We start from the raw sequence: 25,530 nt of genomic DNA on the forward strand, positions 1-25,530 counted from the left end.
ACAAATTCATTATGTTTGCGTAAATTTTTGCGCAAATGGTTTAAAATTGTTTTATGGCGATTTTAAGCTCCTGGGCGACCATGATTCAATGATAAAAGGTTTGCTCAGTAAGCAGCTTTCTCGTTCTCTCTTGACAAATCGGCTCCCTTAGCAAGACATTGGGTTGCTAGCTCTAGAAATTTTGAAAGAAAGTGGAGGAAAAGTAAAATTTGTAGAAAAAGCATTTCATTTTCAAAATGGTCTGCTTACATTTCCCAAAGAATTACGACAGGGAGAATAATTGGATAGTTCCGACGCGACCGATAGCATTGCATACTTCATTATAAAAAGTTAGGATTGACGGAGCTTGTTTCCAAAGAGCCCACCTTACCATGGATGAATGAAGTGTCCAGAGGAGGCTTAGCAGAGCACAGTACCAGAATGAAAAAGCTACTTATAAAAAACCATCTGCCAGAACCGTCTTAAAACTGTAGGTCCTTCCATTTGTGGAACAGCATCAAGACACGCGCTTCAAATAGGAGAAGGATTTCGGCCAAACACCTAACATAATTGTACGTGCCAATTATTTATTTATTTTTAACAAAATAGATTCATATTGGCGAAGCTTCGCAACTTCGCGATCGCTTTTAAATTTAATAATAAATTCACAAAATAAAATCTTGGATCAAGTGAAATAATTTCTTTTTTTAATATTTGACGCAATTTCCGCTTATAACTTCTGTTTGTAGCGTTATTTACATTCAAATATTAATTAAAATTAATTTTTTAAAGCGTTCGCAGTTTGTTTCCATTTAAGCAAGAAAATACTTTTTTGCTACCATTTTTACCAAAAAGGATTTAATTTGTTCCACTTTAGTGTCAAAGGGAGTGTCAAAAATCGAATGTCACTAGTGAGCAAACCTTTAATAATTGAATCATGCTGGGCGACGTTACGACAACTAACATGCCGGTAAACTTGGATAATTTCTTTGATCTTATCGACATTTTCTTTAACATCAAAAATGCCTGAACGCTATCGTCGAAGCCAAAATTGCACTAATTGGCTGTTACAGTATCGGCACCATAAACACCATTCACAATTTCAGCGGTCTGGCTTGCATTTTCGCCTTTATCAAAGAAAAACTGTGAAATGTACGACTTTTCTCTTTGTTGACTTCCATCGCTAACACCCTGTAACTCAAAACTGAATGGCACAAACAATCAACACCAAACGAATTTTTTTAGTGTGAAATATCACCTTGACATTTTTTTGATTGATACTTTACGAGATATCAGCCCCTACAGCCGTCTACCGAGAAAATAATGGATTTCTTTTTCCCCAAACTAATATTAACACTAGGCCAATTTTTTCAGCCAGTTATACCATATATAGCGTTTGCTTTTTGAACCACCTATTTTTTTGAGAATGGTAACACAAATGACATGTCATATGTGTTCATAATTTACTTAAAGGTTTGACATTTACGAAATGGGACGCTATACGCATGAACAAAATTGGGGAAACTGTGAGAAATTTGAAAAAAAAATCATCTTTTCTGATGAAACTCATTTTCACATCGGTGGCTACGTCAATAAGCAAAATTGTCTGATTTGGGGCTCAGAAAATCCACACGTTACTGTAGAGAAGCAAATGCATCCACAACGAGTCGCTGTTTGGTGCGGTTTTTGGTCTGGCGGCATCATCGGGCCATTTTTTTCGAAAATGAGCGAGGAGCCACGGTTACAGTAAATGGCGAGCGTTACCGTGACATGCACAACGAGTTGTTTCCAAAAATTGAAGAGGATGACATGGACGACATTTGGTTTCAACAGGACGGTGCAACTTACAAAGCTACACTCGAACTTTTGGCTACCGTTTTTGAAACCCGAATAATCAGCCGATATTCCGATATCAGTTGGCCGCCTCGGAGCTGTGATTTAAGCCCGTTGGACAATTTTTTGTGGGGAGCAGTTAAGGACAAATGCTATGCGAACCATCCAGAGACGATTGATGCTTTGATACACGAAATCGAAGTTGCCATTCATGAAATTGGAGCCCAAACAATCGAAAATGTGCTTAAAAATTGGGTTGATCGAATGGCCTACTGTAAAGCCAGACGTGGCAGTCATTTGAACGATATTATTTTTTATTCATAAATGACAATGTTCAATCTTCAAAATAAAAAAAACAAAAGTTTGAAAAAATATTGATTCGTTTTTTTTTATAGCCGATTCAAAAAGCAAATTTTACATGGCCCACCCTGTAGCTGAGTAGCAACCATCCAGAGACGATTGATGCTTTGATACACGAAATCGAAGTTGCCATTCATGAAATTGGAGCCCAAACAATCGAAAATGTGCTTAAAAATTGGGTTGATCGAATGGCCTACTGTGTCGTGGCAGTCATTTGAACGATATTATTTTTTATTCATAAATGACAATGTTCAATCTTCAAAATAAAAAAAACAAAAGTTTGAAAAAATATTGATTCGTTTTTTTTTATAGCCGATTCAAAAAGCAAATTTTACATGGCCCACCCTGTAGCTGAGTAGCAACAACTGCAAAGTAGGGTACTTCTGGAATTGAGATTTCCAAAATTTAAATTTGTGGTTCATAATCCGTATTCAAAAAAAAATTGTTTATTATGAACAAATAAAAGAAAATCGCAAATTTATGTGCAATCAAATCAGAAGAAACAGACGAACAAACAGACAGACCACAACGGTGGGTGAAGGAATGTCGAACCAACGTTGAGCAATATGCACTAAATAGTCCGAATAAATAACAATGCAATTATTTAATATTTTTTAAAAATTCTGTTTACTTAATATATTTACACACTTCATTTTTCATTTCTTGTATGTTTTTTTTTTCTTTTTTGTTATTTTGTGGTTTTTGCATTCATTGGGCATACTCAACTAAATATACAATTATTTTAGATTCATTGCTACAACTAATTGAATAATATTTAAATATGTATGTATGTATATGGTAGAAATCTTCATAAACACCATTATTGTTATTTTAGTCATTATCATTAAATTACTACATAATTATTGTTTATTTTATAATAAATATTATATGAATCATAGTGAATTGAAGATATTATGCACAATAAGCATTATCATCATTACTCGTGTTGCAAAGTGTACTTCAATTTCTGCTTTTCCATATCTTATACTTTTCTTTTTAATTTAAAAAACTTTAGATATCGTAAAAGTTCAAATTTATTTGTACCTAAAAAATACAGTAGATAGTAAAATTACAAGAAAAAAGTGTCAAATCTATATTAAAGTAAATGTTGCATGTTTTGTATGTCTGCTTAATAAACATTTAACGTTTATTTCGCACGGATGCTCTCAGCTTCGTATTAAGCTTCAACATCATAATCAAGTGTGTCACATGTAAATATGTATATATGTACATATCTACATACATACACATATATGTATATGCATTTGCATTTGCATCTTCGAAAACAGGTATGCTTAGAAGTGTTAATAGCTTAAAGTTAACTACTTTATGTATGAATCACAATTCTTTTTTGTTGTCGTATCAATTATTACTGATGGTGGCAAACTCAGATAGTTTACAATAAGTTTATTTTCTAACTCCTTATTTCCACTAAAAAATGAACCTTTTTGCGTTGAGACAGGCTCTTATTTTCAATGCTTTTACATGTACATATATATAATATATAATGATAATTTAAAATAATAGTTTGTGATACGCAGTTGGTTGAATTATTAAAAATTAAATATTACACAAAATTTTAAGAAATATTTTCAGATTTCACTACTGACTAATAATATAATGGCGGATGGATACATGTTATATAATAGTTTTCCACGTTATTATATTCATTTTGATTTTCAACAAGAATGCAATGCTTCTTCCTTCATACTTAGCGTTATATACACACATTATTATACGAGTATATGCACACAAATGTATGCACGTACATTTACATAGTGCGAGTAGGAGTGTCAATTAATCACTTATTTAGAATTTGGGGATTTTTTTTGTATTCATTTTATTTCCTCACTGCTTTCGGCTAGCCGATATTTATGGGTCAATCGTTGTTGCACTAAATAATAGCAATAAGTGTGGAGTTCTCCGATTATCTTAAATCACTTTTTTTAACAAAGCTTTTCGTAAGTTGGTTCACTACAATACAAACTACAGAAAATACACGAATTGTCCATCGATCAATTAACCAATGGTTAGCATTTATCGTATCATCATACTATATATGTATTTTACTTATATGTATGCGTTATTTAAATAGTAAATATTGGGTATTACGTAGTTTTTAAGTTGTTGTGTAGTTACTTTTTTGTAGTTATCTTTTAAAAGTGTAGTTTTGTGTATTACTTACATATGTGTAGTTGGAGCTTGCCGTTAAGTGATGTAGATTACAAAACAGAAATGCATTTCTCATTGTTTTTGCATTATAATTTTTCTTTTCTTTTTTTATAGTCGGCTCTTTTGTTTTTGCATTTTTCTCCGGGTATGCACATATTGATAACACTTCCGTTAAGTTCAAATAAATTACTATTTCGTGCTTGTAAATACATAAAATTTTGTTAAGTTTACTTTATACGTGTAGTCATAAAAATATATGTATACCTATATGTTGTATGTATGTGGGTCGTGGTGGCGGCCAGTGGTAAAGGTTTGACTAAAATCAATGGTACTGCCTTACTTTATTCTGCTGTAAGGTAGCATACATATAAAGTGCTGCTTAATAGTTTAATATACACTAGCAAGTATAAAATATATTACCATTTGTCTGTCTGTAAATGTGGGTGTGGTTTTGTGCTCAGGGACCATCTTTTATAAGTAATGCAAAAACGAAAAAAAGTGGATTTCATTTTAGTACGCTAATAATCGACCGAAATTACGCATATACACTATTACTTCAAGGGACGGAATTTAGATCTTCAGAGACTTTGTTAAATGTTTTATTAACGTATTAGCGTAAAAACACTGCATACAAGTTGTACACAGAGGTTGTAGCTATTGAGTCCAGTAAAAAAAAACTGTGCATCTGTATAGTCTACTTGACTAATGTCAAAGATGACATAAAAAAGGGTACCGTCGACGAATTATTCACTACCGATATCTACGTGTTACTTGTGAAAGACCCGTCATTTATATTTTTTATAACCCTTGAAATATTATCAGAACGTTTCTTAGTACTGTTTAAGGACAGTGAGTAGCGAAAACAGTAAAATTGAATTTCATTGCCTAGAAAGGATTTGTGTAAGCTCGAAATAGTGAATTTAATCAATAATATAATTTAAAAAGTGTGCTTACATATTGTATTTCATTGCTTAGAAAAGATTTTTGTAAACTCGAAATGATGAATTTAATCAATAATACATAGAATTAAAAAATAGGCGCTAACATATTTTTCTTTTGATTTAAAATAATGAAATTAAAATAATTCCGTCAACATGAAACGAAAAGTTTAACAAATTTTCATAGCATTTTTCGCCCACTCTTTGTAATTTTCATGCATTTAATCAAAAATAAGTAATCTTTTGTTTTTTAAATAGCTTCATTGAGCAACATCTTCTTTCAACGAATAGAGCAACACTCCAACCGATCCCTGTTTATTTCTAGTTAATGGTGTGTGTGCTAAAATGATTCGATTGCTAAAATTTGTTTTGTGTTTTTAATACATGGATATACGCCCTTACATAATTGTTCATAAATAATTAAGAGTGTGCTTAAGGCAATCTCCTCACTCTAAGTTAACCGTTCGTCAACATTACCTTCTCAGTAACGATTTTTGTTTTTGAAATAATTTTTTCTTTTTGTTCTAAATACCTTTTTTGTGTATATTGTTTATGATTATGAATATGAATGTGTGTAAAATTGTAAACGTAAGTGTGGGACAAGCCTAAATTTTATATATACATACATATGCATATGAGTGACATAATTTTGTTTACCCAATAAAGGCAAATTATTTGTATGCAATTTAGTTACGATTTTTTAAGCGATTCGTATGAGGGCTCAGACCATCGCAGAAGCCATTCTTCTCCAACTGCAAAACATTGCTTTTAAATCTTTGTTTTCGCATCTAAAGAGTTTTTATATGCTTTTAGATGAGAAACAATTTTGGAAACTACAATTAAGTAATTAATCATTATTAAAAAAAATGATTAATTGTCCCATATTTTTGATATCATATTTTCTAGCATCGTTTTTGACATTTTCTTTCTCCTGTTTTCATACTTTCTTCAATTTCTCTTTTTTTATACAAGTACATCAATGCAATACATACACATCACACAACAATGAACAACATCAATGCTACACATTCAAAACACATCTACACTTCTTATATATACCACATCCTTTTTCATCTCTATGTTTCATAGTTATTTATTTATTTGTTTAAAAACGTGTGTGTGGACAAATAAACTACATAGTATGTACGTTGGGTCAGGTGAGTTCGTTCAGTTGATAATATGTAATTCATTTGCTACAACAAAAAATTTACAGCATTTCAATTTGCTATATTTATCATGGTTACCTTTTTGTTGTTTTTTTCTTCTTCTTCCTTTTTAATGAGGTTTGCTTTTACAGATATTCCAATTTTATGGATATATAAAAAAGTAAAAAATATTAAATTAACAAAATTATTTAAAAAAAATAACGTCTCATTCGCCCACGTATTACAACTACTGAATAGTAGAAAAATATTATATGTTCAAGTTACATAGTTATCGAATTGCTTAAGGAAAACGAACTACCGCTTCGTTATGCAAGTTGAACATCGTTTAGATATCACGTTTGACACATGGAAATTAGTAATAAAAACTATACACACTTGCACAAATTCATATCTTTGCAGATCACAAAAATCATATGAAATAAAACATAAGCCTAACTTATTCAACTTGAATTAATTCCCCTTAATGTAGGGTTACAAATTTTCTAACGAAGGTACGCTTTGTATGTCTTAAACGATATACCTTAATTTCAAGTAACATAACATAGTAATGCATAACGTAATATAAAAAATATACATAATATTGCATGCCGTTCATTAGTGAAACGTAAAGTTAATTCAAGACGCAAGCGAGTATAAAAATAATAAATTAAAATGCCAAATTTGGAACCCAAACTTTGGCAGAAGAATGATTCAGCATTAACGGAAATCAATGTAGGCGCATTTGAACACACTTGAATTACTTCAAGCATTTCATTTTAAATTTTTGATTTTAAATAAAATATAAAAATTAGCTGCAGTTCAATTTTAAATATTTGAGGCTTAGGTTTTTTTTTTTTTAATTTTTCTCCACGTCTTGGCAATACAACGCAAACTAAGCCACAAACCAGCAAGAAAGTAAAACTCTCCAGATAAAAAATTAAAGTTTTTGTAAGGAATTAAAAACTAAAAGCACATGAAAGTGTCGATTTAATCAGAATTAATTTTCTTTTTTTTTATTAACACCGCCTCCTTAATGCCAGCAATCTGAATGAGTAAAAATGAAAATGTTGGTAGGTAAGAAGTTTTCGCTCTCCTAAAATCAGATGGTTGAATTTCTGATAAAAAAGTTGTTCGTGGGTTCCTTGTACACCTGTTATATACCGGGTTTTGGTATAGCATATCCAAAGGTTAGCTCAAAATTGTAAATTTTGCACATTCATGCTTCTGACAAAACAGAGACCTAGTTACGCATTATAATAACGTATTTGCCGCCAACTGCTTGCATGCGTTAAACAATAATCGTAAAAAAGTTATTAAAAAGCAAGTAAAAAATCGTTAACAGTAATGAACGAATAAATTAATGAAAGTTGCATGGTTAGCTCTTGGTGGTGGCATACGTTTTTTTGTTTTTATCAAAATGTGTACAGATAAAGCAAATAAAAGACAATAGACGTAATTTTTGGGATATAAATTTCAGAAAACGAAAAGCAGTTAATTTTAGGCATATATTTAGATTTATATTCGAAAGATCTTTCCTCAAGCTCAAGTATTATGAAATACATAATATGCCCTTAGTTTGGTCAATCCCGCATTCTAATTTTACTTAATATACAAATAGGCGTTCAATCTATACAAACATATTTGAGGGTTAATTATCGTTGGAGATCATTAAACTAATGTTATAGCATATAATACCGCAAAAGAAAAATTAAAAAGTTATTAAAAATTCAAATCGATTGTTGTTAAATTAATTTATAAACGATTTATGCTTATTTGCTTATGTTTCTGAATTCAAAATTATTTGTTACGTTAGTTTATAATAAATATTTGTTTCGCTAGAAAATCGTTTATTCTATTTTATTTGCTTTAAATCTCCTTCGTTTTATTTAACAAACTGAGCCCTTCTTTGCATTGGTTTCCTTGCTTTAGTATGCGCAGAGTGGAACACACTTACGTTGCAAGTAAATTTAGCCGTAAATAATTAACAATAAAGTTGAGTTTAGCAACTATCTATGCATGTGTATACATATTGTATTGTGTAATTAGTTAAGTGCAACTAAAATGAGCCCAAGCGATTGTGTTGACACAAAAATAGCAAAATTAATCCACCCATAATGGCCAAAATTGATTTGCGTTCGCTTTGTTTACCACCTACATAGGTGGACTTGAGCTGTTTTGTGTCGTCATCGATTGCTGTACTACTCTGCGCTCGGCATACTTGAGAAATCATAATACTTGTACCGCCACTGAAGTACTTTCCATCCGCCACAACAATCGTATCCTTAGCACACACAGGTTGTAGCTTTTCGATTTTTAGCTGTTCTAATTGCAACTGCTGCTGCTCTTGTTGTTGGCGGTGGCTGCACTCACTCGCGAGAACCACACGTCACAACGTAAATGTTTCCTTGATGATCTTTTTAACAGTATTGGTGACCGATGGTGTCTGTGAGCCTGCAGTTGAGTAGTCGAATTTGAATAGATATGGCTGCACATCGGGATACGAGGTGTCAAAGATGAGATCCAGCTCACTTTGACTCGGTGTCTTGGGCACATAGTCTGAACGATTCATCAATTCAGTTATGTATATAACTTTCTCTGTGAGTAAGTCTGAAACATTTTCTCTACTCATTTGCCGTTCGTCTTCATTTTCGTATTTTACTAAATCTAAATGGACTGTCCACACCTCCCACGGTATACACTCCTGCTGGAACAGCCAACGTGATTTCCTTTTCTGGAAAAACTCCAAACTAATCTGGCCCGAACCGCAACTTTCATTGGAACGCAGCTTCTCGCTGAAAACGTTAATTGCGCGTTTAACAGAGCGCAATAGACCATCCGAAGTGCAGCAAACGTAGGTAAAGTCGATGAAATCACAATCAACGTCAGTGTAACCGATTGTGCCGATAGAATATTGAGCATCGCCTGTGTATAAATACTTTCCTTGGCAGCGATGAAAAAGCACCGTATGAAAAATGCTGGCAACAGCCTCGTCAACTTGACGACCCTCGATCGTAAGGTCAAAGACTTGTGAGCGAGCGTTCATTTTCGTCAGAAAAAGATGTCTTCCTAATATGAAGGGTGCCCGTATGTGTTGAAAATGATCACTTTTGAATATCTCGTAACAATGAAAATTAACTTTTTAACACTATCTAAATCGCTTAATAAATAAATATCCACTAACTGTAATCTTTAAATAATTTTGGCAATAAATTAAATTAAATTGTATGTTAAAACTTCAGAATACGATTCAAAATTTGTACAGTTTTTGATGTTTAAATAATTGATACGAGTTTTGTTTTTGTTTTTTCTCAAATAAAACAAAAGGTTACTTTTGTTTTGATATTTAGAACACGGTGATCGTTTTTGCTTTGTTTGTTGGTGCTGTTGTTCGCCTGATTTACAAAGATTCTTTTTAGTTGATTGTTTTTGCACAAATTTGCGTTTTCAGAAATCGATTTTCTTTTTGGTTGATTGATAAATGGTATTTTGTTTGAGTTTATAACTTTTTAAATAGTGGCCATGTGCCAATATACAACAATGTTTGGACACTTTCTGTGTATTGTTATTGTTTTTGCTTAATTTTTTTTTAAATCGTACCCATATATTGGAAAGTGCCGCACATAGTTCTCGTAGTTGCGCCCAAGCGCAGCCACTTACTGAGTCCGAAATCAGTTAATTTGATGTGAAAATTGGTGGTCAGCAAAATGTTTTCAGGTTTAACGTCACGGTATATTACACCAGCATTGTGCAAAAAGTCTAAAGCGATTAAAGTAAAAAATACCACAATTATTAGACATCGCACAGACAATTAAGTTCAAAAGTGTGTTCGATTTACCAATTGCCAGGGCGATTTCCGCTAGATATATCCGTATAAGATCCAAGGAAAAGTGAGTCAGTTTGGAGAAGAGTTCACCATTCGGCACATATTCTAAAACTAGATAACGTAAAGTGAAGGGATTAGTACTAAAATAAGATATCAGAATTTATGTATTTAGAAATTATAATAAGAATCAAACGTATAATAATAATTTCTCATTAAATCATATCGAATAAATATCAAATGTCTCAATGAAAATATATTTGTACTTATACAAGGGGGCACAAAATTAATCACCCTATCGGAAGGCTTATGATAGTTCCAATGGCGTCACATATCAAACATATTTGACACTTGTGTAAGACAGCTGCAGTATGCAAGTAGGCAAGCAATGAGGCGCGTAAAAGTCAAAATAAAGATTTCCATCACTTAAAATCATATTTTTATTTGATAAAAACCTTATTCAAAAATCATATTGGTTGATTAATTTCCGCCACCTTGTACATATGAACGCTGTACACGGTATCAGCAATGAACGTAAGTAAAGTTCCTCTGTTGAAACAAGCAAATTTAAGGAAAAGGAAAGGTTTTTCTCAAGAGCACAAGTTTTGGTGTCGACCAGAGGGTATGAAAAAATGGTATAACAGAATTTGAAGCGATGAAACAAAAATAAATTTATTGGGAAATGAAGCTGGGCGAAATTTCAGCCGTCCTAAAGGATAAAAGTTCTTACCGCGTTAAGTAGATAGTCAACCACGGTGAGGGATGGCTGATTGGGGGATGCTTATATCGGTATTTTTTTTTTTTTTTTTTTTTGTCGGGACAACTAGCAAGTGCAGCACTCAGACATTAATTGAGTCCATTGTACTACACTTGGATTCCCTTTTAATTTTCTTTAAATCTACCCGATCTCCGAAGAAATCTGAGTAGATCTTGTGGTGCCAAGGAGCCAAGATGGTCGCTTCTTAACACATCAGTGCCAAAGACCTCAAACCTGATTCGAGCGAAGGCGGGGCAGACACACAGGAAGTGGTCCACCGTCTCATCCTCCTCTTCACAAGCTGGGCAGAGTACACTGTCTGAGATGCCCAACCTTTCCATGTGCTTTGCCCACAGAAAGTGGCCCGTCATCAGTCCTACCAGCCGTCTGCACTCCCCTCTGCTTAATGACAGAAGGGTGTGCGACAGTCGATCGGACATGACAGGTAACATCAGTTTTGTCCATCTGCAGCCTCTCTCAGCCTGCCAAGCTCGCTTGTGGGTAGTAGTTACCCATTTGCTAACCGTGGCCGTGATGGCCGCAGAGGGGAGTGGCAAAGCGGGCTCTGGGCCAAAGAAGTTGGCCTCAGAGCCCATCTTAGCTAAGGAGTCAGAGGTATCGTTACCCGCGATACCCACGTGTCCCGGGACCCATGTTAGCATCAGGCTATTATGTCTGCCGACATAGTTCAGCCTGGATTTACAGGACTTCACTACCCCTGATGTGGTTTGAGGACTGTCTAAGGCCATAAGCGCTGCTTGGCTGTCGCTGCAGACACATATAGACCTGCCTCTCCATCGTTTTTCCACAACAAAGTTCATCGCTTCTTGAACTGCATACACCTCCGCTTGAAACACAGATGCATGCATTCCAAGAGCAAAGTGCAGTTTTGTCCCGCTGGATTCCACGTAGACCCCAGAGCCGGAGCCATGCTCGGTCCTGGAGCCATCCGTAAAAATGCGAAAACAGTGTTTGCCGGGCTCATTTTCTGAGTCTCCCCACAACTGAGCCTCTGGTAGCACTACACTGTATCTCTTTTCAAGTACGACCCTTGATGGCATGGAGTCAAGGGGCATAGAGACAATCGTTGGATCGATGTCCATGCCTTCTCTGTGTTCCAATGCCGGACAAGGGCCGTACCAGTTCCCACTGTGTTTCAGTCTGCAGATGGCCTTCAAGGCCTCTCCTCGGATGAAAGCATCAAGTGGTGGTAAACCAATCAGAGCATCTAGTGCCGGGCCTGAAGTAGTCGGAAATGCTCCGGTGCAACAGATGGCCACAGTGCGTTGTAGTCTCGATAAGGTCCTCCTGACTCCCACTAGGGAGAGTCTGCTCATCCAGACCACTGATGCATAGGTGATAATGGGTCTTATCATAGCCGTATAGATCCATAGGACCTTGCTAGGAGAGAGACCCCACGTTTTCCCAAAGACACCTTTGCACTGCCAGAAAGCTGTCAGCGCTTTTGATGCCTTTGTTTCAACGTGTGATTTCCATAGGAGCTTGCTATCGAGGATTACTCCAAGATATTTGATTTCCTTGGATAGCTGGATTGTGACTCCTTTTAGCTTTGGCAGAACGAGTCCATCGAGCTTCCTCCTTCTGGTAAAGAGGACAATACCAGTCTTGGCGGGATTTGCCGACAGCCCGTTCGCACAGCACTAAGTGTCAATCCGATCCAGAGTTTTCTGCACTTTCCTGCAGATGTTCATAAGCGAAGAGCCTGTTACCAAACAAGCAACATCGTCCGCATATGCTTGTGCGTAGACTCCCGAATCGTTTAAGGTGGTGAGTAGAGGATCGATTACCATGCACCAGAGCAACGGAGGCAGCACACCGCCTTGGGGGCAGCCTCTGTTAACCCCAGATGACACCAGCAGATCTTCCTCTGCTCGCACCGAAATGATTCTTTGGGCCAGCATCGAACGAATCCAATTTACTAGCACCCGGTCTACGCCGTGCCTACTAGCAGAGTTACACATACTATCAAAAGTGGCATTATCAAACGCCCCCTCTATGTCTAAAAAGATACCCATAGCGTAGTCCCTCCTGTCGATGGCCAGCTCTACCCTAGCAACAAGGTTTTGCAGTGCCGACTCGCATTATATCGGTATAGATTAGGGCCTATTTGCCGCTTAAGCAATAAAATGGACATATTTATTTACATGGACATTCTTCAAGAAGTGTTGCTACTATTTCGGTGGCTTTTTAGGCAAGATAACGACCCAAAACACCCCTCAATTTCTGTATGGATGTACGTGGACGGTTTTTATTAAATAATGTTAAAGTATGGATTGGCCGAGCCAGTTACCCGACCTAAATTCCATTGAAAACCTTTGGTGAGATTTATAGAAGCGAAGAAGAAGAATGAAAGGAAACATCAAAAATAAGCGGGTCTCTGGAAGAATAAAACTTCTGGTGATGTCAGTCTATTATATCGTTCCGATGGTAACATTCAATACAAATTTTGCCACTATCTTTCCATCTCAGGAGGAATAGAGTAAGGTATTTTCACTAAAGAACTTCGACAGTATAGTCTATAAAAATGGCTTTAAAATGGATTGTGAGGTTGGAGCAGATATAGGTATATTCTTGAATTGAATTGAAGTGTCCAGGCGGATGTACTGGCAATTGGGGAAGTTTGTAGGTTACTAATCGCAGATTCACATTTTAAGGGTAATATCGCTATTCTTTCGGAGAGCCAAGCTGCAATCCAGACACTAGACTCGGCTTCAACAACCTCTAAACTGGTGGAACAAAGTAGGAATAGCCTTACCATCTTGAAAGAAGACCATAACTTTACCTTAATCTGGGTTTCGGGACACCGGAACATTAGTTTACTTGAGCAGCAGCCCTTGGTCGGGAAAAACCCGAGTTATTTCGGTAAGGTAGAACCGGCTGCCCTGGTCCCTTACACCGACGACTGTACGATAATGGCGTCCGGCAATGACATTAGTGGCATTGTGCGCCAAATTAACCGTCTACCCCACCTGACTTTCTCGCTTCTGCACTGCGAGGAATCTACAACTTTCCCCCTAAGTCCACGGCTACCCTCTTTACCACCTGGACAATGAGGGTCAAACTGCAACTCAAGGCCAAAGTGGACGACACACCAATATCGACTGTTAACAACCCCAAAATTTTGGCAGTTGCCTTCGACCACTTGCTCTCCTTCACTGCGCGGTAGCCGGCAGTACTTGGAGCAAAGCCAAAGAAATGTTATTGGAGAGCAAAGCAGTAGGCCCGCCGGTTCTAAATTACGCTGCGCTTGTCTGGTCATCTGGAACTTATGATACGCAGTGGACGAGCTTCAGACATGCCAAAACATTGTCATTCGTACAGCGACGGGATGCCTCCTGATGTCCCCACTGCAACACCTTCATAACGAGACACAGATGCTCCCTGTGAAGGGGCACAACAAACTGCTCATGAAGCAGTTTTTTCTAGGGTGTTACCGCAGGTTCCACCCATGCAGACACCTGCTTGAACTTAAGCCACCTCCCATGCACGTCAAAAGACACCTCTTCAATTACGCCGACGAGGTCCAGGACAAATCAAATCGACAGACTATAAACGACATTCATCGGGAGACACTCACCATCTCCTTAAGCTCCCGACCCCAGAATGCCGTTATCGAAGTCCAACCACCACCCATAGCAGATGAAAAGCTCCAGCTATCCCGAAAGACCCGCGTAACCTTGGCACTATTACGTTTTGTGGTTAAATTTCTACCTATTCAGAATTGACCCGGACATACTTAACACATGCCCAGCATGTGAAGACAACCCGCACGACACTAACCACCTTTTCACCTGCCCCATCAAACACACTCATCTAACATCTCTCTCCCTCTGGACCCAACCTGTCGAAATAGCTGGTTTCCTGGGCCTACCGTTAGATAAGACACGCCCCACGACACTAACCACCTTTTCACATGCCCCATCAAACTCACTCATATAACACCTCTCTCCCTCTGGACCCAACCTGTCGAAATATCTAGTTTCCTGGGCCTACCGTTAGATAAGCTAGACGACGATGACCAGTAATCTACATAACACTGACATGGGATAAGTATACTGCTACAATAACAACAAAAAGCAGATGAACCGGTAAGAGGGCGATCTGTCATGAATAATGTTCTTGCAGAATCGGTGGGTGCCATCAAGAATACGATTATCCGAGACAATCAGCTAGAAGATTTGAATTATGAAAATTGTGTAAATCACAACTATAACGGAAAATATCGAAATTAACTCGTATAGCTTCGGCTGCTTCGTGAGAACCGCGTTACACTCGTTCCCACGATATTCGCTTTTAAGTTACCGGCGCATACCGAATTTGTATCTGGTCAGGGACCATAACTTCAGCAGCATTAGCCAAACATTTACCAAGAACAATAACAACCTGCTAACCGAATTAGGTAGAATTTTGAAAACTCCTGTAATAACTCACTCTTAATAACTCACAATTTCACATTTGCCCTCAAAATATTTCTATGTCACATATACTATATAGTACATACATAGGTACATAGTATATACATGTATGTATGCTGTTAAATATTCTTACGTATATGTAAATTACGGCGATTCTGCCACGAATCCACTTGTTGCACGATAAAAGGGTGATGGCCACACAACTTCTGAATATCCGCTTCGTCTTTTATTTGCTGCACGCCGTTCTCCTCAATTATCTGTAAAGTAATAAGTACATGAGTTAATCATAAAGCGAAAACCAAAAACACGAACACAACAGGTATCTGTAGGTAACGTTAATTACTCATCAGTGACAATAACATATAACATTTCTTTTAATTGTGAAATCGATTGGAACGTCATAAAAAAATGTTTAGTTGCATTTTTACTTACTCTGGACTTTTTCAACACTTTGAGTGCGTAAATAGGCGCAGGATGTGATAGCGTTAATGTGCGAACGTCTTTCTTTTGCACCGCCACTGATGACTGTTGCTGCTGCAATTCTTGCGCGTAGCGCTTGTTAATTACTTTAAAGACAACGCCGAACGCGCCCCTGGCCACCAGATGTGCAATGTGGAATTGTTCGTTTCGACTGGCCTCCTTGAAATGCGAACTGAAAATTGCATTGGTAAGCGGCTTATGCCATTGAGTCTTGGAGCGCCGCTGCTGTGCTGACGTTAAACTGCAAACAGCAAACATTAAAAACCATGTAAAAAACAACCGATTTTATATTCATGCACAATTAAATAGGTAAATATGCGATATTAATATATAATAATAGGTAGAGAGAATTTGAGTTCAATTACCTTTTCCTGATTGACTTATTGCGATTGTGGAATGAATTTCTATTAGCACCACCAGAAAAGCTCCAATTTAGACGGCCACTTAAACTGCCGAAACTCCAAGCGGAAATCTGCAAACGAACAGAGAGTGAAGGGAGAGGTACATATTATTGATGTAAACAATATTTCTGATTCCCAGTTACAAAAAAAATCGTTTGAATAAAAAAATCGGCGGCAATGCAGATTCAAAATTTTGTGCGTTAAAAACAAAAAAAAGAGAGTGAGACATTAAGGGGTCTAAATATATTGGCAACGTAAAACCATATTCAACAAGGGAACGGAAAGTAGATCTATTGACTAGAGAGGCTGTGGCATTAACTCTGGTGGGGCCTGAGATTTATTTTGCGGCGGATCAACATACAATAAAGAACAGGACAACATTCATACAAAAGTAGGGCTCAGGACTGATGCACCAATGATAGTTAGCTGTACGGTATCGAAAAGACTCGGATTTATACAAGGTGGCGCAAAAGTAATGTTTGTTCTTGAACAACTTTTTTACCAAATAAAAACAAATGCTTTCGAGTGATGGAAATCTTTGTTTTAACCTTTACGCGTTGCATTGCTTGTCTTGTTGTATACTGCAGCTGCCTGGTTCACAAGTGTCAGGAGTGATTTTCCACAATTGTTTAGAGAATGATTTATGCTGGCATAACAAAGATCAGAAAAGGAAAAACGGGTCTAAGTACTCACGCTACACAGCTGAGAGCAATGGCAAACAAAACGCTGAACCACGAAAAACACACAGCCATTCGTCGAAATTCAATGAAAGCAAGAAGAAAGAGAATAATATTTTTTTTTGGAACTTCTAGGTCTAGTGCTTTATTTTCTCGAAATAAAATTCACTTTAATAGGCGGCAGCATTACGAAAAATCGCCATACGCCCTATGAAAATGTTTTGTGTTTCATATGAGGATATTCCAAGCAGGATTGCACTCTACCACACGTATCTTCTTATTCTTTTATTGTCTCTTCCGGTGCCCCTCACGGAGTATTTTGCGCCCTTTGTTCCTTATAATTTTCATTAATGACATCTGAATGTTTTCATTTCTCTAAGGTTTTTTTATTTGCAAACGACTTAAATAATTTTAAAATTACATTAAGTCCTATATATTCAATCTTCAATCAGACCTCAACAACGCCAGGACGTTGGTGCGATAAGAATCCACTTTTACTAAATCTTAAGAAATGTTCTAATGTGTCATTTCCTAAGTCTAAACATTCAATCTCTACATCATATAAAGGGTGTTTTTTTAGAGGTTAGGTTTTCAAGTTGGCACTACTTTTTTCGTAGATGGTCTTTTTGACAGCTGTCACTTGATTTATGCTCAGTTTGGTTTGCCATTTCATAATGAATAGACTTACACCTGAACAACGTTTGCAAATCGTGCAAATTTATTACGAAAATAATGGTTCGGTTCACGCGACGCATAACGCGCTGCGTCCATATTCGGTCGACATAATCGTCCATCAGAGTCACTAATTCGATTAACCATGGATCGGTTTCGCACCACGTTTGCTCTAGTGGATAATACGCATCCTCAGAGACGTCGTACAGTGCGCACCGAAGACGCTATTGCTGCTGTGGAGCAGAGTTTCGAAGAAGACCCGCATGAGACCATTCCCCCTTCGCGCGCAGCAATTGGAGATGTGCCCATCCATTTTATGGAAGATTTTGCGGAAGAATCTTGGTTTGCGGGCTTACAAAATCCAACCCGCGCAAGAATTGAAGCCGAACGACCATCAAGCGCGTCGCACGTTCGGTGAATGGGCCCAAAACGAGATAGCCACCGATCCCGATTTTCACAAGAAAATTTTGTTCAGCGATGAAGCTCACTTTTGGTTGAATGGGTATGTCAATAAGGAAAATTGTCGCATTTGGAGTGAACATAATCCACAAGCCATTGCTGAGACGCCGTTACATCCTCAAAAAGTCACTGTTTGGTGTGCTCTATGGGCAGAGGGAATCATTGGCCCATATTTCTTTAAAAATGAAGCCGGCCATAATGTTACAGTCAATGGAGAGCGCTATAGAGCCATGATTACTGACTTTTTCGTGCCTGAATTGGACGATGTTGATGTGGACGACCTTTGGTTCCAACAAGACGGCGCTACATGCCATACAGCCATCGCAACAATCGATTTATTGAAGGAAACTTTTGGTGAGCGCATTATCTCGCGCCGTGGACCTGTGGCGTGGCCTCCAAGATCGTGCGATATAACACGGCTGGACTATTTCTTGTGGGGCTATGTGAAGTCGCTTGTCTACGCAGATAAACCCGAGACGATTGACGTCTTGGAAGAGAATATTCAGCGCGTTATTGCTGACATACGGCCCCAATTGCTGCAAAAAGTGGTCGAAAATTGGGCCTCTCGGCTGGAATTTATTCGAGCCAGCCGCGGCGGCCACTTGCCCGAAATCATTTTTAAAACATAATGGCAAACCCTTATCTTTATAATAAAGCTAAATTCTTGGCCATAACATTAAATTATATACGTTTTATTTCATCTTGAAAACCTAACCTCTAAAAAAAACACCCTTTAGTATTTTATAAAGAGCTCGCGTCTAAATACTCTTAATGAAATTTCTGATTTGGGAGTTATCTTTGATTCTATTTTTCAGTTTCCAGTTTCTTAGTCATGCGAATTTAGTCATCGTCTAATCGCCTTAATCTGATTTTATCAATTCATACACTTTAGAGTCACTATTTACCTCGCTCGTACGGTCTTAGCTGGAGTCTATGCAGTCTTTGCATGGACCCCATATCATCAGTGCCACATCAGTAGACTTGAACGCATTCAAAAGTTGTTTTTCCTTTTGCACTCAGATCTTTCAACTTCGCTGATCCGATTCCTTCATACAATGCAAGGTTTGCATTATAAAATTTTAATTCGTTACAAAGCAGAAAAAATATACACACTCTGCTTTGTTTTCGATATTATAAATGGGACAGTTGACTCGTATTAGAGCGCATTCACATACATACCTCGAAAAAATCTTCGGAGTAATAATTTATTTTTCCTAGAGCGGATTAGAACTGTTTACGCCTCGAATGTACCTTTGATTAGAACATTGAATGAGTTTAACCAGATTTGAAGTTATTTGCCCTTTGACTTATTGCTATCGAAATATAATTTGAAAGTATCACTCAATAAATTTTGTAAATAGTTTAAATAGAAATATCCACATATGACTGTTACAAATTCTGTTAGTTTTATGTAGTCTATAAGAAACCTTGTATTTCGAGATTTACTGAATGAATAAATTAAATATTAAATATAATAAAATTGAACGATTGCTTACATTTTTTGAAACAATTAAAGTACAACTATGGATGGCGGCTGCCGTGGGTTGGTGCATCATTCTATTATCTATTATCTATTAGCAGACAATGGCAAATCTACAAATATATTTCTGTCAAATGTAGGTTTCCCCATTTGTAGAAAAACATCGAAACGCACACCACAAATAACAGGAAGGGCTCGCCAGGCACCCAATAAAGGTATAAGAGGCAATTATATGCATATGTACATTAACGAACTTGTGTACGCAGATAAATTAAAGTCACTCGCACTTTTCCCCCGGCTAGAGGGCAAAATTTTTAGAAAAGAACACGCAGCCCTAGGCATGTGCCGAGAGAAGAACAAAAAAATTGGACAGCCCTGGTGCAGCGCAGAATAAATGCGGCATTATTACGATACAAGAAAACGCTATTAGACATTCGCACAAGTTAGATCCTGATCTCCCACATCGCCAGTGTCCAACTTAGATTCGCTATCATTAAGTGCGCTCTTGGACCTCCTAAGAGAAGTGGTCCAAAAGTCACAGCATAAACCTCATTCACATGCAAGTCTATCCATCTATCCATCTTTTTAAGTATGTGTGTACGTGTATTATTACTAAATATATTAAATTATTGATTCCGTTTCGCGCAGGGTGTTAGGGCAGGCGATCATTATTAAAAATTGATATGACGCGTTATTCGTATTTTTTCACTTAGATAAGGAGTAATGAACCTTTTAATAGCCTACGTGCATTTGCAAAGCATTTATTTGCTTATGTGTGAAAAAAGCATTTGAACTTAAAATTAATTGCGTATTTTCTATTTTCTATTAGCAGAAATATTTATTAGAATAGCTGACTCACTGTTATAACCGACCTGAACTAATTTTTAGGTTTGTTTGTTTGGCTTAGCCGGCAATGTAACGGAATTCTGCATGAAAAACAAAAATATTGGTAATAGAAACGTTTACATAAAAACCAGTTAAATAATTATAATTGTTCGTCGGTTATGCACATAAAATATTTTAATAGCGATTTGAAAACTTTTTACATACATACATAAATTACAACAAGTCGGAAACGAATGTTTAACATTTATTGTATTGTCTAGTAGAAACAGTAATGCCACTGGATATTAAAAATTTAAATTCGAAAAAATAACATAAAGTGCATTTGTTTTCTAATGTTATAGTGTGAGCGATTTTTATTATGAACAACGCATTACAAGCACGTGAGAAAAAGCGTATTTTCAATCGCAATTTCAATGAATGTACAGAGTACGAAACACGAAGGCATAGCAGAACTAGGCAATAAATAACAAATCACAAGCGGTAAATAGGAGTTGGATTTACGTACTCGGAAATTACATGTACATGTTTTTAATAAAGAGCTTTAGATTTGTTAAGAAAAGTTTGCGTCAGACCTTAAGCACTACAATACATATGTACACACATATGCACTAATATACATTTGATAGCAATTATCGGCATTTTCCAGCTTAATATTCTAAATCGTATTTAAAAAAAAGCAAGTAGATTGAATAAGCCACACAATTACTCCTTAATACATAATCTACAGTTATGAAATATTTACATACATATATTACAACAACACCTATGGCTTTGCAACTCTGATTTAACGATTAATTTTGAGAATTATAGAACGAACGTCAAAAGTAAAAAATTACACAAAAACGAGTAAATACTCTAACAGCCGTAACTAAGAATCATGTCAGCGTCCAAGAACCTTCATAAGGAGCCCCGTGCCCATACAATTTATATGGATCATAACACAATAACGTGGCTTTAGTGCCTTGAAATTGGAATTTTCAATTTTGGCACAGTATTAAGATTTGAAATGACGAGAAAACATACAGAGAATGAAAAAATTAAAAAAAAAAAACAATCGTTCATATATTGAGTTGGTGAATAAGTTCATTGCGTTTTTCTATTTTCTTTTATTCTACGACGATTTGTTTGCCGTTTGGCAAAGGGTAAGTATTCATTCGATAGAACTATTTCTGCTCTACAAAAGTAAGTTAATTGTGTTTTGAGTTGTTTAATATTTTATTAGTTTTTATAAGCCTAAATGGAATCTCCAGGAGGCAAAAATCAACATTTTCGACACCTGCCTTCTTTGCTTTTCATCGAGGTCAAAAAGTTGCCGGAGAAGCCCGGAACTTTTGCAACGTGTACATATGGAGAAGGTGTCATAGGCGAGTCTACAGCACGGAAATGGTTTGCAAAGTTCAAAAATGGCGACTTTGACGTCAATGGCACGTCCCGCGGCGAATTCGTTGAAGAACGTATCAAATCACTTCTGAAGGAAAACGCTCGTTAAACCAGTCGTGAGTTGGCGGAAAAATTTACTGCGATCATAAAACGATTAATCTATTACCTTCAATGGGATTTATCGAGCTCAACGAAAAAAACAAAGAAAGTCGTCTTCAAATTGCTTCTCAACATCTCACCCGCCATCTAGCAACACGCGGTCATAAACAGCGCTTTTTGTACCGAATCGTCACGGGAGATAAGAAATAAAGCGTTTACATCAATATGAAGCAAAGAAAGGAGTGGGTGAGTGGGTGGCTACAGGAGATACGCCAAAGCCGAGAGTCGAGCCCGATCTTCATCCAAAGAAGATCATGATATATGTTTGGTGGGACTGAGAGGGTATGGTGCACTCGAATATGCTCGAAAAGAATGCCACGGTCAACAAGAAGTTTTATATTGCCCAGCTACATCGCGTGAATGAGGCTATTCGACTAAAAAGACCTGACCGACATGGTCAAACCATACTCCTTCATGACAACGCCAAGCCAAATGTTGCACAAGTCGGCAAACCGCACTTCAAGAGCTCGGATGGGAGGTTCATCAGCATCCGCCGTATTCTCTGGACCTTCACCGACCGATTACCATATTTTCCGCTCCCTGTCAAACCAAATGAAGGGTGTTACCTTCGATAATAAAGAGATCCTTAAAAACTGGCTCAATAACTTCTTTGACACCAGACCAGGTGATTTTTGTCTGAACGGCATCAACAAATTGGTCGAGTGGTGGAAGAGGTTGTAAACAGCAACGACAAATATGTAATTGATTAACTTATTGATATAATTATTAGTTTTTGTTTAAAGGAAAGTCTTCGGTAAAAAAGCTACTTATTCCCCAACCTAATATTTAAGTTGGAGGCGCACTGCAACAAGCCAACGTTAGAAAACCCTAAGGTCAGCGCTACAATTTAGGAATAGTTGTAAGTTTAGGAGGGACTAAACTTTATACATGGCTGAAGAGTAGATAACAGTGCACAAGTTCCCTTCAGATATCTCAAATTTCGCTTGGACCTCGAATAAGAAAAACACAAAATTGTAATTATTTGGGAGGTAAACGTGGTTTTTGTCACATTTATTTAAATATTTCGTTCAGTTTGGTAAGACTAAATGAAGTTTAAGTGTACGAGGGTTGCCTTTTATATTTGGCGCCTTTACAACACTACGTGTGATGAACTGCAATTCGATATTTTTATAGAAAAGTTTTGTGATTTTCAGCATAAACTTACATATAACGTTTTCACTTACGAACTTTATTTGTTTTTTTTTCAGTGAGTTGAAAAATTCATCTCGCCCAAAGGATGGAATTAATTTGTAAAAATATTCGTGCGATGCTTTATTAAAACGTTGATACAACGAGTCCTAACGTGGCCGTGGATTCTTGCAGGATGAATTTCGTGACGGCCGTCCAAAAACGGTTGATGTTCCAGAAACAATCGTTGTTGTGCGTCAATTAATAACGCAAATGCGTTATGTGACATATCGCCAAATAGTGGCACAGGGGGCAAGCACGCATTCAATATAGCCTGAATATTTGGGCGTCAAGGAGATTTGTTCTCATTAGATGCCGCATAATTTAGCAATCGCCCAAAAAAGGACTCGTGTCGGTTGTTGTAAAGCAATCTTGAAGAAATTCAGCCGCAGTGATTCAAAGCACGTCTATAACATTGTAATAGATGGCTAATTTTAGATCTCTGCATATGAGCCGAAAACAAAACAACTTAATCCAACAAAAGTTGTTCACGAAAGAAGTAGCTCAAAGCAGAATTAAGGAAAATCAACCGCCGAAGACGATTAATTCTTCACTAAAACAGGGCGAGCTCTCACGTATCGGCTTACACAAAATAGTTTTTGAGCATCCGGTTGTAGATTTGGCACCTAATGATTTCTTCTTGTTTCCGACCATCAAAAATAAAATGCGAATCAACACTTGAAGAAACTGTTGAATATCCACAAGGGATGTTATATTATCAACATGCATCTTGTACAAATTATCTGAACTGGCCGGTGGAATATAACTAGCACTGACGTAAAGATTTTATTTCCCTGCACTCGGATGCCAAGCTGATCCAGAAGGGAGGAGTCCTCGTTGTTTAAATGCACTAGCGATGATCGATACTGATGCCAAACAGCTAATAAAACGCCTCCACCCCTTGACAGTCCTGTTTTTTAGGAATCTCGGTCTTTCCGATAAAGAGATTCGAATCAAAGTATTCATTTTCATTAAATTCAGCATTCAGCCAAGTCTCAACAAGAACATATATGTCACTCCAAGTGAGCACTTAGATTAAGTAGAGCCTTAGACTTAGTTCTAAGTCCGGAAGTATTTTGGAAATAAATCCTTAGAGGCTTAAAGAATTTCTTTGGGAGCCGAATCTGTTATAGTTTTACTACTACAGAAGCTTCTTTCCGAAAAAACTCGAACGGTCGTACAATCACATCAGTAAGTTATAATGCTGAATTCAGAAGAATATCATAATGTGAGGCCGGGATGCTTAGCTTAAAATTAATTCGCTTCAATGTTGAACCATCGACATCTTCGACGTGTGTTTCGAAACGTATGATACGATGCTATCAGTAGTGACAGAATTCGCAAAAAATGAAAGGTGAAGCCATTTCACGCGAAATGTGACCTTCAATTCACGAATCGTATTACTACCCACTATGCCTTGTGATTTCCTACTGGGATGGTTGTCAATTTTATCATTGCCCTTTCTGGCAATAGGAGCAAAGTTTGCAGTAGAAGAAGACTGTGTTTTCCTTACTGGGTGCAAAATGTAAGAGGCAATCCTCGTATACCAAGTTTGGTGGAGTTCGATAAAGAAGTTTCATAGATATTGGGTATGGGAATAAGTTTCCGTCCTTTCTTAGCCAAAGTTACGAATTATTTAAACAATTATAATAAATTATACATGATATTATGTGAAGTATGTGCCATTGGAAGCTACAACTTTACTCCACTTTTGAGGGAGCATACGGATTCCTCTGACGAAAGATTCGAGTTCTTTTGACTTAATCCATTCATTGAGCCAGTTTGCGATGCTCTCGTAAGAAGTGAACCGCTCTCCAATAAGGGCTGGCTGCATTGATCGGAACAGATAGTAATCCAAAGGTGCAACGTCTGGGGAATACGGCGGGTGGCGCTAGATTTCCCAATTCAGTCCCTCTAAATATTTCTGAACGGATTTAGCTAAGTGTGGCCTGACGTTGCCATTCAGCAAAATCTGTTTGTCACGCCTACCGTCCCATTCCGACCGCTTTTCTTTGAGAGCTCAATTCAAATGCATTAGCTACAGCCAGTTACGATCGCCAGTGATGGTTTCAGATAGTTTAAGGAGTTCATAATAGATTACACCTTTCTGATTCCAACAGATGCACAACACATAACCTTTGAAGCATGAATATTTTTTTTGCTGTCGATGGACCTGGTTCATTATCGACATTATCGAAGCTTAGGCTTATCATAATAGATCCATTTTTTATCGCTTGTGGCGATTTTCTGCCATTCAAGAAGCATCTCACACGTCATCAAACGTCTCTCGATATTCCTCTCCTTCAATTGATGTGGCACCCAGTTACCTGCTTTCTGGACCATTCTCA

The 25,530-nt window shown here is 37.2% G+C and overlaps 2 protein-coding genes across 3 annotated transcripts in view; both read right to left on the minus strand.

Annotated features, from left to right (window-relative positions):
• LOC128858357 (serine/threonine-protein kinase S6KL-like) overlaps nucleotides 1–25,530 on the minus strand; it is an 83,143-nt gene that overhangs the window by 36,913 nt on the left and 20,700 nt on the right. For both annotated transcript variants that reach the window (XM_054094548.1, XM_054094549.1), the window contains exons 2-6: nucleotides 16,286–16,392; nucleotides 15,873–16,161; nucleotides 15,574–15,697; nucleotides 10,263–10,361; nucleotides 10,025–10,183 (exon numbers count right to left, since the gene is read on the minus strand). In XM_054094548.1, coding sequence (XP_053950523.1) covers nucleotides 10,025–10,183; nucleotides 10,263–10,361; nucleotides 15,574–15,697; nucleotides 15,873–16,161; nucleotides 16,286–16,392 — 778 coding nt within the window. The remainder of the gene's footprint in view (nucleotides 1–10,024; nucleotides 10,184–10,262; nucleotides 10,362–15,573; nucleotides 15,698–15,872; nucleotides 16,162–16,285; nucleotides 16,393–25,530) is intronic.
• On the minus strand, nucleotides 2,812–10,018 carry LOC128858358 (autophagy-related protein 101). Its single transcript, XM_054094550.1, has one exon. The coding sequence runs from the start codon at nucleotides 9,468–9,470 to the stop codon at nucleotides 8,814–8,816; it is 657 nt and encodes a 218-aa protein (XP_053950525.1). The 5' UTR covers nucleotides 9,471–10,018; the 3' UTR covers nucleotides 2,812–8,813.

This window comes from Anastrepha ludens, chromosome 3 (genome assembly GCF_028408465.1).
Source record: "Anastrepha ludens isolate Willacy chromosome 3, idAnaLude1.1, whole genome shotgun sequence".
In the NCBI taxonomy this organism is placed as follows: Eukaryota; Metazoa; Arthropoda; class Insecta; order Diptera; family Tephritidae; genus Anastrepha; species Anastrepha ludens.